Genomic DNA, 18718 nt, shown 5'->3' with positions numbered 1-18718 from the left:
TCCCATTTTTTAGATTTTATTTTTCTATGGAAAAGCACAATCTAAATAAAGAAATAAACTTTATTTTGGACAAAGGCTTGGTACATGCTATGTACCATGATTATGGACTTTCTTATATTTTTGAAGATAAGGTCACTGTACACCTTTAAACCTTGTGATTGACTATTACCAGCAACACAAATTTCATCAGTGTATATGGCCTTTCATTTTTTGTATGTATCTCTAAAAACTAATTTGCACACAAAAATAATAAATACAGATAAATAGTAACACTTTCCTTCTTCTTGTCATTACCAACTGTTTTAAAACTGAGTGCTCATTCTTGATTGACCTTCTTATTTGCTTTTTTTTTAGACATGGAAATTTTTTAAGCAAAAGATACAAGTTCTCAAAATATTATGCATTTCCAGTCATTTCTCTCCAAGGTGAAGGAAATTGTCAAAAATAATGTAGTTTAGCCCAGTTTCCATAAAAAATGGACAGAATTCAAAATCCATCATTGAGATTGTTCTGTTTTAAAATCATAACTGAGCCAAATATCTATGATTTATCAGTGGAAAAATTCAGCAATCAAATACTTGTATGCAAGTATTTCTATGAAGTAAAGAGTCACTTACCTAAAACCCCCAGCCTGTAATTGATAGTGACAACAATGACATTTCCATAACTTGCAAGAATGCTGCCATCAATCATATTTCCAGTACCCTCCATGTAAGATCCACCATGGATGTAGACCATAACGGGTTTCTTGCTGTTCTGATCATGAATGTCTGAAAAAGTTCAAGTAAGGAAAACACAATAAAGTAATAAAAACATAAGGAAAATAGCATTATCAATTTTTCATAATGAAAAACAGTTTTCATTATTTCTTACGTTTTCAATGTCACCACCATTATACCCACTAGCTTATACATTTCAGGATCATCCTACAAGCCTAATATATATAAATTAAAATTTAAAATACTATTTCTTCTAAAATCATGTCATAACACTTCAAATGCATTCAGTATTACAAGAAAATTGATTTTAATAAAAATATCTTAAAGCCGAAAAAAGCAAATTATGAATTCTTTTTAGAATTTTTTTTTAGAATTTTTTAGAATTTTTTTTTAGAATGTTTGGATTCAAATGCATACCAATTTAGAAATATCTGTGCATCTAATAACAAAATTATAGTAATGATCCATACTTTCCCATTTCTCATGGGAAATTTCTAATTATTGAAATTATATTCCCAATAGTTCAGTAAGAGATAATATCACAAAGTCTATCTGTTTTGGGAGAAGAAAATATAGTAGACTGTACCTTCTTTTAAACAGCTTAGGACTTAACAAACAGAGAGGATTTATGTGAATTCATGGACAAGATTTTTTGTATTTAAATCAAATTATGTCTTTTGTGTTTCACTTTTCCTGGTCTGGTAGCAGCTAAGCCTCAAAGAACAGCCTTGAGTTAAAGGTATTGCCGATATTTTGTATATGTAGAAAATTCCTGACTACTTTTAAAAAGGTAAACAGCTGGGTCTTTAACTCTAAATGAAAGTTAAATGAAATTGATATTACACATTTAATAGTGAGTTATAAAGATGTGCTATCAGTTACTGGGCCATATTTGGGACCAGATTAATCTAAAAAGTTAGGCTCTTGATGCCAGTGATAATTCAGAATACCTAAATCTGGAACTTCTCTTCTCTACAAAAACAGTGTGAAGAGAGGCTAAGCTCCTGCATAGAGGGCAATTCAGAAAGCTGCCATTAGATATACAAATCTTTTACAAATAATTCAGTGTATCTGCATGGAATCAGAGCGCTTCTTTCAATAGTACAACACACAAGGAAAAGGAGACTGATTATTCAACCAGGTTTTTAAAAAAATCTTTTGGATAGGCATATGTTGAAGAGTGGAGAAAGAAAAAGCTGAGCTAAATATCTACAGGTGAGGGATCTGGGTTTAAAACCTTTCCAAACATTTTCCCTCCCCACAGGCTTGTTAGGAAATATTGAGACAAAAAATGTGATCAGCAATGAGGTACCAGATAGTCAGTGTTTTTATATATGTGTAACTAGTTAGAGCATACTTAAAGGTAAATTTTGACTATCATATTCTTGTGTCTCATTTTTGCTTTAGTCATGTGTATTGTATTATACACTACCTTAAATACCACAGATTTCCAGCTGAGTTCAGGAATGTCCAGGCTGCAATGCTCACCTGTCTACTTGTCAGAGTTTATGGCTTGTCAATGATTCTGCCTTCTTTCTACAAAAAGATACATTCTTACATGCTGTATTTTAAACGTTTTACTTGAGCAGCAGAACTAAAGTTTTTGTGATAAGATCTTTTTAATAGTTGTGACTATAAGAGTGGTACAGCAATTAAACAGATAATTTAAAGCAACGAGGTACGTTCTAGTGGATCTATTTATTTTATTTTTTATTGTCAGCATTTTCAGCAAAGTACATAAAAGTTCCTCTTCTCTGAAGGCACAGCTAAGCTCTCAAAGAACCTGAAAGCAGCAATTATTTAACAGAATTATTTGTGCTGCTGAATTGCCTTCCCCTTCTCTCCCAAAGTCTCATGACATGATTTTTTGTATTTAATCTTTTCTCATTACCTAGTTCTACCTCAGGGTAGAATCTTTCACTCATGAAATCAATAGAAGGTTTCCCCTTCACATTCAATGGGACCATCATTATCCTCAACATAAAGAAATTAACTTGATGCTTTATATGCTTAGATCTAAAGTGGATACCCTTGCTAATCATGAAATCCTAACATTTTATAAATTTTAAAAAAGGCCAAATAATAATGTGTTCATAATCCAGTATTTATTTTTAAAATAATTTTAACTTTGGTTTTGCTTGTTATTTGCCCTTTACTTTAAAAGTAACGTAAGAATTTGGTATAGAAATCATAACACCATCATTTTAAAAAAGCCTACTTTGCACAGAAATAGGAAGGTGATAATCAGAACATAACAGAGTAATTTTAATTGTGTATTCTGCACAGTACCTCTGTGTTGTAAGAAAAAGTGTAATTCAGAAGTGAATGGTGTAGTAGAGTTCAACCAGTGTGAATCAAAAAGACCTGAGGTTTTTATTACGGTATTTTACATATAGCCAGAGTTGCTACAATAAATCTGAACTCCCAGGAAAAAGGGGTGATAGTATCCTCACTGCAGTGTGTATGATTCTAAGGGAAATAGAGAGGATATATCCTTCAAAGTAATTTGAAATTTTTTCAGATGGGAGAAAACAGCAATAAAAAGCATGTGGAATAGCACTTTTGATTGGCCAAGCATGAGAGGATTAATAAACATGTTGCTTTGAAGCCAGACCAATAAACTACCCTGGGCTTTTTATTTTCTCATTTAATTTGAAAATGTTTTTTTTCTTAATTTGGTAAATACATATAAACTGATGGTGTAAATTTAATGGAAAGGACAGATGAGAATAGAGGAAGATTTCATGACTTCTTTCTATTTTGGTGTATTCTAAATAGATTTGCTGCATCCAGGCAAGAGAAAAAATAAAGTGTTTTCATCTAAAACTTTGTTGGGGTACTTCACTGTCAACTTTTATCATGTCCTTTCAGGAAGCCCAATCCAACTTTGAAAGAAGTCAATGAAAATGATTGTTACTGATTTCAGTGGGAACGCGGTCAGTCAGAATGAAAGTGTTTCAGAGGCTAGCTGATTACAGAAAAATAAACAATAAAGCAACATCAACAGCTTCCTTTATTTGTGTGTCCTGAAATAAACCACATCCTGTGAGAAAAAAAAAAATAAGTAAATAAAAATAGCAAAGACAAAGTACAATTCAACTGCATCAATGTACAGCATGTGCACTGGGGAAACAGTGGAAGTGAAAGGAAAGATATATGTGAATTTTTTCATGAATTTCAAACAAATCAATATACAATATGTGTAGGAGGGAAAAGAGCACATGCATGTTTTTAAATTCCATTTTCTCAACCTAAGAAAGAATAGAGGGGAAAAAAAAATGTGGTTTCAAATAACATTTATGTTACTTCACACATATTTAGGAATAAACTTTACACCTATGTCACGGAGGAACTGCAGTCATCTATATGCTAATTCAGATTTTAAAAAGAAAAACAATCAAAGGAAATTCTAAAGAAGAAAATAAAGAAGCACACTGATGTGAGCTTCTGCAAATAAGGGACTAAAAATCATGTTGAAATAACAGCAATAATAATAACAATAATCATTCTTATTATAACAAAAAATTGAAAAGTTTATGTTCATGCATCAGGGTCAGGCTTTGAAAAAACAAAAAATACCTTCATCTTCACCACGATCATTACTGGTTATATCATCTGCGCTTTTCTTTGTGTTGGCTCCTGGGATCATATTGAGGAGGAGAATAAAGGGAAAAAAGAGAATTCAAAACCAGCAGGTTCTCAAAAATAAAAAACCACTAGCACAAAAAATGTAACAAAAATGTCAAAATCTGTTACATTTGAAATTGAAAAACAAAAAAGATGCAAACTGCACATAAACATAAAATGTCAAGAAGAACAAATTGAAAATATTTGAAAAAATGTATCATATTCAGTGGCAATGCAGTACTTTAGTTAAAAGTGATTTCTTCAAAAAAAACAAATGATTGTGCTATTAAAAAAGAATAATATAAACCAAAAAAAGTATGTTAAAAATCATCAAATCATGTTTTTACATAAGAAATGCAATTTTTTTTTATTCTGTTCTGTAACCTTGAGGAAATAATACCTTCAGTTATTTTCTTCAATGACTTAACATTTTATTCATCCTCATTAAAATTAATTTTAAAATATCCACAACCTGAATTTTGGATGGAACTAATGCAAACAAAATTATCATTTGAGTTTTATACAACTTGACTGGACCAAGACAAACAATAAAGACCTCCTTAGAATTTATTTTTGCTTCCCATATGAGCAAAAAAGATATTTAAAACAAAACTGTAAACGAAACTGAAGCAGAGTTGAGTTGACCTCAGACATGAAACTGGTCCAAAACCAGCCTTGGTTCAAAATATACCACATTTCATGCTCTTTAGAAAAACCTAAATATTAACTGAAAAAGTTTACTTACCATGATAAAGAACTTGCATTTCTTTATTAGAAGATTCAGTAAAGAATATTAGAAGATTCAGTAAAGAATATTTTAATTTGCATTCAATATGCTTTCTAAAAATACTTTTGAGGCGTTCACATGCACACACACATACAGGCGTGCACACACACATTTATGCACATACATGTCATAATAGCCTGTGCTTATGGGAGCATAGTTTTCTCCATTCTCATCCTTGACCAATACTTCTGTTTTCTGACTAAAAAATAAAAATACACCGAGCTATCCTTGCACACAGCCTTATCCTGTGCATATTCCCATAGCAAGTAGCCCTCTGTAATGTAAATAGTTACTTGATACAGAGTGAAAATAGGAATGGGAAACTCAGTTTATAATTTAGCTGAGAAATTAACATGGTTACTAAAGCAATAAAATCATCTAAGCATGCTAATCATTATTTTGCTGAATTTTATTTTGAAGTGCCTTTTCAGGACATGCTGAAAAAGAACACCATACTTTTAACTTGTTCGCATATGAAGTCTAAATTTGTCACAGATACATCATATTTTTAAAAAAAAACATTTACTCCTTTTATTTTCCTAAGTATATTTTACTTTTTAACTATTATTATACCCCTCATAATCCAAGGTTTCAATTTAATCATAGTCCACGATTGTAAGACAGAATGTCTTTATTATTACTGAAGTATTAACATTTTTTAATATATATGGTTTTGTGATCAGTGTACTAGTTTGTCTTCCAGATACACATTTTCTACCAGCATTTTCTGGAAGCACTGCCACTATGCATGCAGTGATGATGTGAAAAGCAGTGACCAATACTCTTTCTCCACGTACAGTCTCCATCTTCAGTGCTGTTGTACAAAAGCAACAATATTTTTGTTGTACAAAAGATATTGTTCACGCAGTATTTCAGGGGATTCATTATATATATCCAGTACATAATTAAGTAGGTAAAATATCTCTGTCAATGAAATATAGATGTTCTCTAATCTCTAATTTCTTTCAGAAGTAATAAATACAGGCTCATAAACTCAGTCATCATCCATGTTTTGTCCTGTTATTCAATATTGTTCCAAATTACTTATAGCCCAGTCAAGGTTGAATACTTTCTCAGGTGATACACAAGCAAAGTTAATTTTGTATTTAAATAAACTAAGTATTCAACCTTGAACTTAAACTATTTTTGATTCATGTAAAATATTTATGAGAAATAGTTATTTATAGGCAATGAATACATATAGACGCAAGTTTGAACACACATAAAAAATTTCAATACTAGTTTCCCCAGGGATGCAGTCTTTTAATTGTTTGATGAAAAATATGGTTATCATATGGCAAATATAAAATCAACTACTACATATTTTTTATTCCTATGAATTAAAAGTATCAAAATCACTGTGACCCTATATATGCAGTACCTGTAGACAAAAATTGTGTATACAATTATTAGGACTCTAATCCCTATTTCAAGTATTTTTGAGTGAAAGAAGTAGTTGTGTCCCAAAACATTTTAGTTTGGGTATTATCTCACCCCAAAATCTTCAATACACATATCAATAACATATAGCAAGGATTTTTTCCTTAATGTGCTTCCCAATGAAATGGGGACAGGATTTGAGGTGCAGCCTCACCAGTTCTGAGTACAGGGGGACCATCACTGCCCTGGACACAATTTCTGATAGAAATCATATGGGTAATACTGTTAGTGTGAAAGAGTCTGAGGAGAACAGATGTTATTGCTGGAATTATTTCAGTAGCTCCAAAACCACCTAAAATACTCAGGAGCATTGCTTAGAAAAATTATATGAATCTTTCAAAAATATAAACTTCCAGAAACATAATATCTCACCCAGAGAGCAAAAATTTGAATTTTCCAGCCATGTTAGGTTTTTTTATTAAAAATGTCAATTCATTTGTCCTTAAACTTTTTAAAAAATATGGTAATCCCTGTCATAAGATAAAAAAAAGTTGCTATGCCTCTAAGGTTAGCTTAAGGTTGCATTAATCTAGGAGACTGAACGGAATTATGATTCAGAAACTCCCATTGCTGAGAAAAATTGCTGCCTGCAACAGCTGATTGTCCCACAGATCAACATATCGCTCTGCTTTGGGGCTTCTTGTGTGAGTGCTCACAGTTGGGGCAATTTTTTTCCTATATTTCATATTCTCCTTATCCCAAATCATGGGAGCAGCAATTTTAACCTTCAGTTCCCATATATCAAGTAAATATTATCACTGTATTATAGGATTTGGCCCTTCTGCAGACTAAGAACTGTTTACTCATTCATCCCACATGAAACATGGATAGTAAATTTCAACAGCAACCCAGGACCCAGTAGTAGTAGTAGTAGCAATGATCTAGTGCATTAAAGACTGAATTTCCTGAGTATCTCTATTAACTAGACTGGTGTTTGACCAGAGATCTTGGTTTTTAAAGTTTGTGTTTCATTTTTCATGATACTGAAAAGTAACAGAGAAAAATGTTTCAAAATGTAAATAGGATGGGATGGGATATTTTTTTTCCCCCAAATGGTCAAGGCTGGGAACTATTGAAATACATATCTTAAATACATCATAGATAGCATAGCTCTACTGAAGAATACATTTGTAAAAAGATTCATGTTTTAGAAGAATATCTTAATGACAATTACTAGAAAAGGATGTTACTTTGTAATGCAAATATTAAAGGCCAGGTGAGCTCTTTCCTTTTGTCCTACTATTCCACTCACTGTTGAGTGAGAAGAGGATGGTGCAATGCATTATTGAACTTTGTCAATCCTCTTTTGCAAAGGGTTTTTGTCTGCCAGAAACTGCTTCTTTTTCATATATATACACATAGATAAGCTGTTTTGAAAAGAGCTCAATATGGTTATAACAAAGGAGGGTTTCATGTGGGCTACTTTTTTCCTCGCTAAGAAGCACGGCAAGCAATGCAGCTGTAAACATTAAGTCAGCAAACATCTCTAAAAGGTTTTGATTTTGAAACACTGATCCATGTGTTAATAAACTATTAAAAAGTAGTTGATTTCATTTATCTATGGATGCACAGTCATCTTGTATTCCCAGATTTGTTCTCAATGCCATGCACAATTCTATCAAAAATGAAGAAGTCACCCTGCTGTAAGCATTTCACCTGGCTCACATTTCCTTTCCATAATGAATAAAAATCTCTTTCAGAAACAGATTTTCTTGTTTTGTAAGTTGCCCCAGTTGTATTGACAATTTATGCTACATCTTCCTCCATTCAAATAATATCAATCACATATGTAATATAGGCAGGTCCCATGCATGCAATTTACCAGGCTTGCATATTAGATATTCACTCTGAAGCCTCTAATGCAGAAAAAAATGCTCTAATGGCAGAAAAAATCATCCACAACTGCTTAAGCTGATTCCATTTCTTTGCATTTTATATGCAATTGCTCCATCTGTCACATAGTATACCTTTTGACCCCATTTAAATTTGGAAAAGGTCTCAGTTTTCAGAAATCACACATCACATTATTAGTTGTATGACCTCCTAGTTTCACATAGCACACGCTTAACCTTCTGGAAATTTCCAGCTCAAACCAGATTAATACAGGATTTAATAGTCATTCTCTCAGTAATATGTCTTATTTATAAAGCCATTTCAATAGAACTTTAAAGCTCTTGTTTTCCACTCCCATGAAAACTATTATAATTTTACAATCAGGTCAAGTCAACAGTTCATTAGAGTCTCAAGACAGCATTCAAAAAGCAAAATTTCCTTTCAGCATTTCTCCTAAGGCTGGTGGGATAACTCTGCTTTAAGTCTCACCAAGTGTGCAAGACTTGAGTCATTTCATGTCCAAAAATAGGGGACCATAATGGGGCTGTTTGCCTGTCATAACACTGTACACAGCTCATCCCTATGTCCAAGGCTCTACAGCTACCTTTATAGTTGCAACAAGAAGTTCTAATTTGGCAGCTGAAGAAAGATCAAATGAGGCATTTGACATTTCAAATAGAGTGGAGGAAAATGATTGTTTAGAATTTCCACTTGCTAAAGTAATATAGAAGTTGACTGTGGATCCCCTATGTTAGAAAATATCACCAGGGCAGGCAATATACCTTTATATACCAATTATATACCTGTTTGGAAGTCTGTTCATTTAATCAAAGAAAGAAAAATATATTCCTATTTCCTAGATTTAAATAACTATTATTCTAACTCTTTACTGGATAATGGCATCATGTGTGGGTGTTTAGTTTTGTTTTAATTCCTATATTGTCACTGAATAGTAGAAAACACACGATTAAAATAGCCATTATTCTAATGCCATTAATAACAATAAAACAAAACCATTTGGGTTGCAAGTGTAAAGCAGCAACATTAAACTAAGGAACATGCAACATCATTGAATTCATGCTCTTAATCACACCAGCTGCAACACACACAAAAAAATTATTTGGATTCCAGAGAAAACACATAGATGTTATTGTATATCCAAAAAATGTTCCTTTTCAAGAAAAGAGAACTAAAGGACAATTTTGTGTGATATCCAGAATTGGATGGACTGTAAAGAAAAATCAGCTGAAATCCCTATAGTTTTGTGTTCCATGCATTAGCAAGGATTAAATCAAAAAGAAAATGCTATTTCCCAAGCTTTTTCAAATCATTTCAGAGAGCCAATAAAAAATCTATTGAAAAAGAATCATTCTGAAGTTGAAAAAGAGGTTGCATAAAAAATATGAAATTTTTATATTACCTTAATTCTGTACTCAATATTGCCTATAGGTTTCAGTTACATGATTACACAAATTGCTTGCATCTTTCTGGGCATTAACTGTTCCATGTACAATGAAAGCGGGACAGTACTGTACAAATGGCAGTATGTTGAATATTGTTCTACCAAGTAAAGAGAGAAATAATGAGTAGTCCATGCCCTAAATTATGTGCTTCCCACAAGATATTTCCCTGGACAACAGTAAGGGCATTGAATCAGTCCATCACTCATTTTCCCATGTTTTAAATGAGGTTTTATTTTTCAACAAGTTAATTCAGGGCAATGGACTATATGAATTGTCACACAGAGTGTGTCCCTTATAGTTCTACAGAAGACTACAAGTACTTCTCAGAAGTAGGGATGTTGTGAATACAATTATTCACTATAATTTAGTAAGAGTTATTAGATCTGTGATTGATATGGGAGTTCCTTTCCTTACAAGTTTATTCCACACTGGTATGCTGATATGGATTCAACTCAATGACGAAATTATAATATCTATAGATTCGGAGGTAGGGAAAATCTTTAGACTATCTCTATAGATAATATGTATTTTGATTACTAGTTAGAACCAAAAAGAGCTTACAAGAAGTAGCAACAGCTATTACTCAGGAGAGGTGGTGTTACATGAAATTTTGGCTGGTCTACCTGCTGATTATACTATCCTCTGTTAAACAACTGATAATAGATCTTATTCCATGTAAGATATAAAAGAAAAAAATTTAAGTTATGTAACTAGGAAAATTAAGTTTCTTTCCCTTTTGTCATAGTTTTCACTGTACTTCAAAGTTTTCCTACATACTTCATTTTGGAAAGTGAGCAATGTATTTTAAGGAGATTGTTAAAAACAGGTCTGTGATGAAGATAAACACTGAAACTTATACTGTACACTCATTATGGCTACTGAAGGAAACACACCTAAATGTTATTTCCCTGTCTGAAAATATTTGTATTTACTTAAATTGCATTTATTTATCCTGGAAAATAATTTATTAAAAGAATAAATTTTATATTTTGATCCCTGTTAATTCATTTTGGCACACTTTTTACCTCTTAAAATTGCTTTGAATAAAAATTACCAAGAAGAATAATTTTTAAAGCCATTGAATTAACAATTGCCATATTTTTTTAATTCATATTAGTATTAGTAAAATTATTATTATTTCAGAGGAGTCATAACTAAAATAGAAATGAGGTAGCCACATAAATTCACCAATTGTTTTTATAAGGGTTTCTTTTCATGCAAGTTGCACCTTAACTAGAACTTAGCATGTTCTAAATATAGTACATTGCTTTGACAAAACAATCCATAATGGCTCAAAAGAAAGAGGACACTGTGAAGCCTATCCTTTCAGTGACCTCCAACAGATAAGTGTCTCTTGCACTATCAATGTAACTGAATTTTTTTTTTAATTTGATGGAAAACTGGACTAAGCCTGCAATGCTTACTGATTCAATAACAAAATACTAGTTAAAACCATAAAACTATCATATAGTTAAATTAATTCTGAAAAAAAACATGTATTTTTCTGTGCAAGCATCAGCTGAAACACTGTCAGTATGAAAGCATAGCAGTGACCTCAAATAGCTGACATTTCTGTGCTGAAGTGATGCGCTTGTGAAAGTAAAGCTGTGTCCTAGTTTCAGCTGTGTTAGAATTAATTTTCTTCCTAGTAACTTGTACAGTGTGGTATTTTGAATTTAGTATGAGATTTATGCTGATAACACACTGATGTTTTAGTTGTTACTGAGTAATGCTTGTCTTAAGTCAAGGACTTCTCAGTTTCCCATGCTCTGCTGGTGCACAAAAAGGCAGAGGAGCATGGCCATATACTGGTAGGATCTAAAAATCCCATTGCAAAGTTTGTTCAGAGTATATTAATACTGACAAGTCAGTAAAAGACAAAAGTTGATGACAATTAGCTGCAAACTGGAAAAAGTTTTTTGGCATGAGTATCCTACAATTAAGTCACCAATAATTAGAAGATAATTCAACATTTATTTATAGTCAAAATTCCCAAGCCTAGATGCAACTCCATTCTAGTTAATGTAAACAAGTAGAATTTGCAGAAAGTATTCAGTAATGTTGACTTAATACTACCTGTAACTAAAGGGTGATTACTTTCAAATACACTTAAGAGAAATAAGTACCTTTGTGCCATTTAAAATGACTGTGAATGAACCTTCTCTTCAGACAACTGAACACCACAAGCACACACTCTGCATTTAATAAGGGCTGGTAAAGTTGTTTGTGCAAATTCTCCCTTTGGACATTTGTAGGTGCCACTGGAAGCTGTGAATTGAATAATCAACTCTTAAAAATACATCCAATTATTTGATGAAGCTATTTAATTCCTCATTTTGAAGACCAGTTCAATTTGTGGTTGCCTTTGGAGAATTCAGGAAGAAATTGTGTTTGTTATGTCAGTGGATCCTGTGAAACTATAATTTTATTCCATTGTGATAGATGATAGTTAGGCACCATATTTTGATGTTTACTAGATCTTTCACTCTAGTTTTTATTTGGAAATCTTGGGAGTGTTAATTATAGGTAAAGAGAAGGTCCATATGAGACATCCAATGGAAATAAAAACTTTTGTGGGTTTTGGGCTTTTTGTTTGGCTTGTTAGTTTGGTTTGGTTTTAGCATATAGCCATGTTTTCAGGTTATTTTCTCTACTACATTTAATGACATCTTCATCTACACACAAATATGTATTAAATGTTAATGAAATTAATTATACCAAACCAACTAAACAATTAGAATACTGAATAACTAAAATGCTAATAAAAAGAGTATAAATTTAAAAGATGGAATAAAATATACTATAGCTATTTCTGGGAAAATCAGATCTAAGTTGTATATGATGAAAAGCTTTACAATGGGAAATATGAATATTTAATTAGTTTAATACTTCCCAAAATAGTATGGGCATATAAAAGATTTTCCCTAGAATAGAATAATAGATGTGTAGGAAATAAGATAGAACCTTGAATATAAAGTTCATATAAATATTTTATTCATTATTACTCAGTACTGAAAATGTATATGACTTTTCAAAACAGAAATTAGTGTCCTTATCCCAAACAACTGGCAATACCTTTTTGTTATCAACTTGGTAAGATTATTCTGTTTTCACAAAAAAGTATTAGAGAAGAGGGATGAGGAAGGGGAAAGCATAGACAAAACCTGCAGCATTCTGTATTATTTACAGTTTAACTGCTTCCAAGCATTAGTTTTGTCCATATTGTGAATCTGCGATATTTTATCTACAATATTGAAGCAGAATGCTGACCATTTTGATTCATACATGCTATATAATTATTAATTGTATTAAGCTATCCTCAAAACTGATGGTCAGAATTGTGATTTTAAACTCAAAATTCAGTAACACAGCACTGAGCTCACTAGTATCTGATCCATCTAAACTGCATTATTTGAAAATATCAGTTGATTTTGAATAATTTGTGGATTATGTGTATATCTCTGCTGGTGGAAAAATCTTTCATCTAATGAACAAACTGCATGAGAACTCATATCTCATTTCGGCTTTCCATTTTGCAATGTTCCAAGCATAATTCACATTTTGTACTTTCAGTGTTGGGACTCTTGCTTTACTCAGAATTTAGAAAGGAATAACAGTGGCTTATCAATTATAATTATCTGACAGAAGTAGGAAATTAGAAGCAAGTAATAAAAAGCTCTTTTTGATGTAAATACAACATGGCATGTGCCATTTGATAGAATAGAATAGAAAGATATAATATCAATATTGTATAATATGATTTACTATTCCATCTGAAGAAAGGCAAGTTAAATTTTGCATTTCATAAGAATTATATACGAACTACGTGGAATTAGATGCTAAATATTACAGTTTATGTATGCAAGTACTTCTGAGAAATTTAATTCCAGCCATCTTTGACTAAATGTAAGTAGTTCTTGTGAAAATGAAAAGGTCAAGTTTTTATTCTTTTGACTTATTTAAGCAACATTATTGTAGATGTGCTGATGTTATTTGTTGTCATATGCACCTTCAAGTCCTACAGCAAAAAAAAAAAAAATAGGTCTGCATTTGTATTCAGCTGTAGAAGAGAGCTCAATGTTTCCTTTTCTCAATCAGTGTAATTTACAATTTAAAACACCTACCATCTATTTGAGGAAATTAACTGTAATTGGCAGTTTTGCTCAGGAAAACAAGCCACAGAGCCTGAGTTTGTTGGAGGTCACTGACAAAGTTGTCTGAAGGCAAAATTGGCACAACATCAAAATTATACCTGCATGTATGCTATCGTTATTCTGTCAGTCATACTGGGACTGAAATACACAAACAAACCAGAAATACTGGCACCTCAGCAAACTTTCCTACCACTAATGGCAACAAGAAGAAGGTATCACATGTAAAAACACAGCAAAAACAGATTGCTGTGATCAAATCTGTCAGGGTTTCTTTCTGGCACCAACCAAACCTCCTGACTCAAAGCTCAAAGCCTCCTGACAAAAACCATGTAGTGTAGCAGATGAACTTACCCTGTGCCTTTAAACTCTCCTCTCCCCTGTAAAGAACACTCACAAAGAACACTTCTGCCAACTGTTTTACTCCTGAGGCATAATTTGAAAGGAACAAAAGCACCAGGTGAAAGGTGATTTTTGTAGTAGTTGTTGCTCAGCTGGACAGCTGCCAAAAGCCAAGTTCCATTAGTTCCACTGTATGCGTATATGGTTGTACATGTGTGCCTGTGTGACATTTGCCAAGTTCTCACACTCTTTCTAGGCTTTCATGCCTGGATCCTTTAGCAGCAAAGGAAAAGTCTGACAACATCCTTTGCGCTGTTTCACTTTCCAGGCATCACTGTGGGTCATTTCATACTTCTTACCAGTAAACCCTGATAAAATTGGGCATAGAAAGTAGAGAAAGGAAAAGAAATTCATCAGTACATTATACCTGACAAATCCAGTGGTCTTTGATGATTATTATGGGATAAGAGGAAAACTATGGATTTCATCTATCTCTGCTTCTGAAAGGTCTTTGGTATGGTTCCCTACAGCAATCTTGCTGATAAACTGGGGAGATAAACATTTGATGGAAGGGCTATTTAGATCAATTAGGAATTGACTCCATGGCTGCTAAAAAAATAGTCAATAGCTCAATGTCCAAGGGGAAACCAGTAACCAGTGGTCCCTCAAGGGTCTGTATTAGGACCAATACTATCTAATATCTCTATCAATGACACAGTGGGATTAAGTGCACCATCAGCAACTCTGAGAACAGCACCAAGGTGGGTGGTATGGCTGACACATGGAAGAGAAGGGCTGCCAGTCAGAGTGACCTTGGCAGACTTGAACAGTCAGCCAAGGGTGATCCTCATGAAATTCAACAAGGCCAAGTGCAAGATACTGCACCTGGGGTCTGGACATTCCAGTATCAATAGAGACTGCTGATGAATGGATTGAGAACAGCCTTGCAGATTAGGATTTTCAAATAGTGGTGGATAAAAGAATTGGACACGAGATGTCAGTATGGGCTTGCAGCCCAGAAAGCCAATCAAAATCTTGGCTGCATAAAAGAGAGCATGTTCACCATTACTGAGGGCTGTCGTTTTATTTTCCATGTTTTCTAAAATCTATGACACATTACATTTGGAACAAGTTTAATAATTCTTACAAATATTCTTACAAATTATTACAAAACTATGATGGGACATTCTGCAAAACTGCATATAAAGTTCAGTGAAAACAACTTTCTACATTTTAGCATTTCAAAAGAAACTCTTGCTGTCATCCATATTTTAACTCTGGTGATATAATTTTCCTTGTGATCAAAGTGCACTGCCCTACTCTGTCCCATATTGACTTTACCACATTTCATTTTAGTATCTCATTTCACAGGTCTCTACATAAATTTCCCTTGGAAGGTTATTACAGATTTTTGTAAAAAGCAGCAATTCCAGTAACAACCCTTAATTTGTGATTCAGACTCTTGCCTTTGAAAGTAGATTTCAAATTCATTAATATCAGCAGTATGGTACAAACAAGTTCATTAAAGTAATTGATAATGTTCCCTCTCTCAAGAGTAGCTCTCAGATATTCACACCAAGAAACCCACATCATCTGACAAGTTATCTTCTTCCAACTCTTCCTTCTTTCTTAACCACTCTTTTTTGCATCCTCCAACACCATTCTTTCTCTTCACAGTAGTTAAACTTTCTGAAGTGATGTTCTTATCTTTTCCTTACAAGACTTTGATTCTTCCTTTCCCTCAGCTTTGTGTTATAATGTTTTAATTTGTACATCAACTTTACCTTAGAATCATGCTTAACTACCCATAATATGTACTTTACTACCTCTGTGTTTTGGTTGGGGTAGAGATAATTTTCTTTCCAGTGGCTTGCACAGGTTATGTTTTGAATTTGTGCTGGAAACAGTGTTGGTAACTCAGGGATGTTTGAGCTATTGCTGAGCAGAGCTTGCACAGAGTCAAGCTCTTTTCTGCTTCTCATCCCACCCTACTCCACCAGCATGGGGGATGGGGAGGCACAAGGAGCTGGGAGGGGACACAGCCAGGGACAGAAGACCCCGACTGGCCCAAGGGATATCGCACACCATATCGCTTCATGCTCAGCATATAAAGCAGGGTATGAAGGAGGAAGGCAAGGGGATGTTCAGTGGTGCCATTTGTCTTCCAAAGTCACTGTTACACGTGATAGATCCTGGCTTCCCTGGAGATGGCTGAGCAACTGCACGTGGGAAGCAGTGAGTGAATCCCTTGTTTGTCTATGTGCACAGCTTTTGCTTTTTCTATTAAACTGTCTTCATTTCAACCCATGAATTTTCTCACTTTTACCCTTTTCATACAATCCTCCGTCCCACTGGGGGAGTAATGAGGGAGCATGTGAGTGAGACGACTGGGGTTTACCATGACAATACCCTAGAATATCAAAATTGATTCAATCTCATGCTCTCTTCAGTTATTCTCCACCTTTTATCATTCACTAATTATTGAATGCTATTTCAGTTTTTCTGACTTAATTCTTGTTTATATCACCTTGTTCTACTCTCTTTTTCTTCTCTAGGTATCTAGTTTTACAAGAAGCAACAAGACAATATGCATTTTTCTTAGAATAGTCAGGAATTAAAGATGTACTAATGAGAGTTAAATAAGCCATATTTTGCTAAACTGAACTGTCAGAAAAATAATTACTACCACCTATATCCTTAGATGCATTAATTATAAACCAGTGTGTTATTTGCAAAAAGGGGTTGAGAATATTGATCTGCCAGTGAAATGTTCCAGTGTCTAATTAAAATGAATTACTATGAGAGATTAGTAGGAACATATAATATACATATTAAAATCAAATAAAAAAGTTACTAGAGCCTAAGGAAAACAGTCATTAGAAGCATCATAGAGTATTTATATATATAAACAGATAATAAGCTGTAGCTCTTTCTTTTCTCTCTTTTCTTTGTTTAAAGAACAAGCATCACTCCATGATCTGCTAGAAATCCTGATTAAAAAACAAAAAAGATAAAACTTATCTGGGTCTTCAAAAAACACCCTTCTTAAACCTTTTTCCATGAGATATTGAGAATATAATTATTCACAGAGAAAGAGGTGAAGTAATGTCATGGATTAAAAAAAAGGCTACACAGGGTATGTTATATTGTAACTAGAGGTCAATTTTCAATCTAGAAAAAGATTAATGGTCTAGTGAAATATTCTGTATATTAACCTGATGTTGTTTAATATTCTGTTAATGATCTCGAAAAGAGGACAAATTATCATATTGTACAATGTGCCAGGCACAGAGACTACATGAGCAAGGCTAGAAAGAAAATGAGTATCTTCAAAGACCTAGTTTAGAAAGCTAGAGAAATGAGGGAGCTGTATTTTTTAAACTTAAGGAGCTATGTTTTTTAATCTACATGCCTGTGAAATATGAGCTATTCACTCTGCAGTCTGTGGACATAAGCAATGTCTGCCCCAGTCTGTGACAATTTCAAACAAGGTGCACTTCTTCCTCTTCTTTTCTTTCTGAATAAAAAAGTAAACAGCACAGAGGTGGACATAGTTCTAAAGTAATATGTTTAAAAACCAATAGTCATGCACAGTGGAAGCAATTACTGGAGCCAGATACATGATTGTTAGATTCCGAATTATCCATAACTTCCAAAGAAAAATGCTTGGGCATTACTCTAGTCATATTGATGAGAACCTTAAAAAAAATTGCCAAAGTCAACACTCAGAATATCTAAGCACAGCATGAAATTATTCTGAAAATACAGAAATATTCTACATTAACATATAATAACCAGGTATAGCAGGTTTTATCAGGAATGATACATTCACATCCATATCCTTTTTTATACAGCATATAGCAGAAAGTCTTCCATCAGTACTTTATATTTCTGGAAGACAAAAATTATTTTATATGTGAAGAGATTCAGTTAGAACCCTCAATTACACCCAGAAAACAGAAAAAATGATGGGAATTATATAACTGTTGAATTGTTCCTTTACAGAGCTCATGTATGAAGCAAGCTAACTTTTCTGTGAAAACACAGTGTTGAATTCCTCTAAATAATTGAATATATTTAAAATCTATTAATCTTTAGCAAATCAAAACCAATCAATCCTTTAAAATTTCGACAAAGAACAAAATAAAGTACCTAATATTTATTAGCATTTGGTACTATTAGCATTTAAGGATGTTACACCATATAGCTGGCACCAATAACTCAAAAAAAGGCAAACCACACAGCTACGTCTAATTTAACTGAGATAAATGGTACTGATTTATGTTCAAAATAAAAGTTATGGGGCAGAGATGGTGAACTGTGTGTTTTATGGCATAGATCAATCACCAAACTCTC

General features: G+C 33.2%; 1 protein-coding gene across 5 annotated transcripts in view; it reads right to left on the bottom strand.

Moving 5' to 3' along the window:
• NLGN4X (neuroligin 4 X-linked) overlaps window positions 1-18718 on the bottom strand; it is a 277033-nt gene that overhangs the window by 66594 nt on the left and 191721 nt on the right. For 3 of the 5 annotated variants that reach the window (XM_086880154.1, XM_086880153.1, XM_023918305.2), the window contains 2 exons: window positions 4299-4358; window positions 618-770 (listed from right to left, as the gene is read on the bottom strand). In XM_086880154.1, the coding sequence (XP_086736280.1) occupies window positions 618-770; window positions 4299-4358 (213 nt within the window). The remainder of the gene's footprint in view (window positions 1-617; window positions 771-4298; window positions 4359-18718) is intronic. The other 2 variants (XM_086880155.1, XM_086880156.1) reach the window with 1 other exon arrangement.

The sequence above is a fragment of the Cyanistes caeruleus genome, chromosome 3 (assembly GCF_971803275.1).
Source record: "Cyanistes caeruleus chromosome 3, bCyaCae1.hap1.1, whole genome shotgun sequence".
Taxonomy (NCBI): Eukaryota; Metazoa; Chordata; class Aves; order Passeriformes; family Paridae; genus Cyanistes; species Cyanistes caeruleus.
The sequence above is the reverse complement of the archived record's forward strand: the minus strand, read 5'-3'. Positions and strand labels throughout refer to the sequence as shown.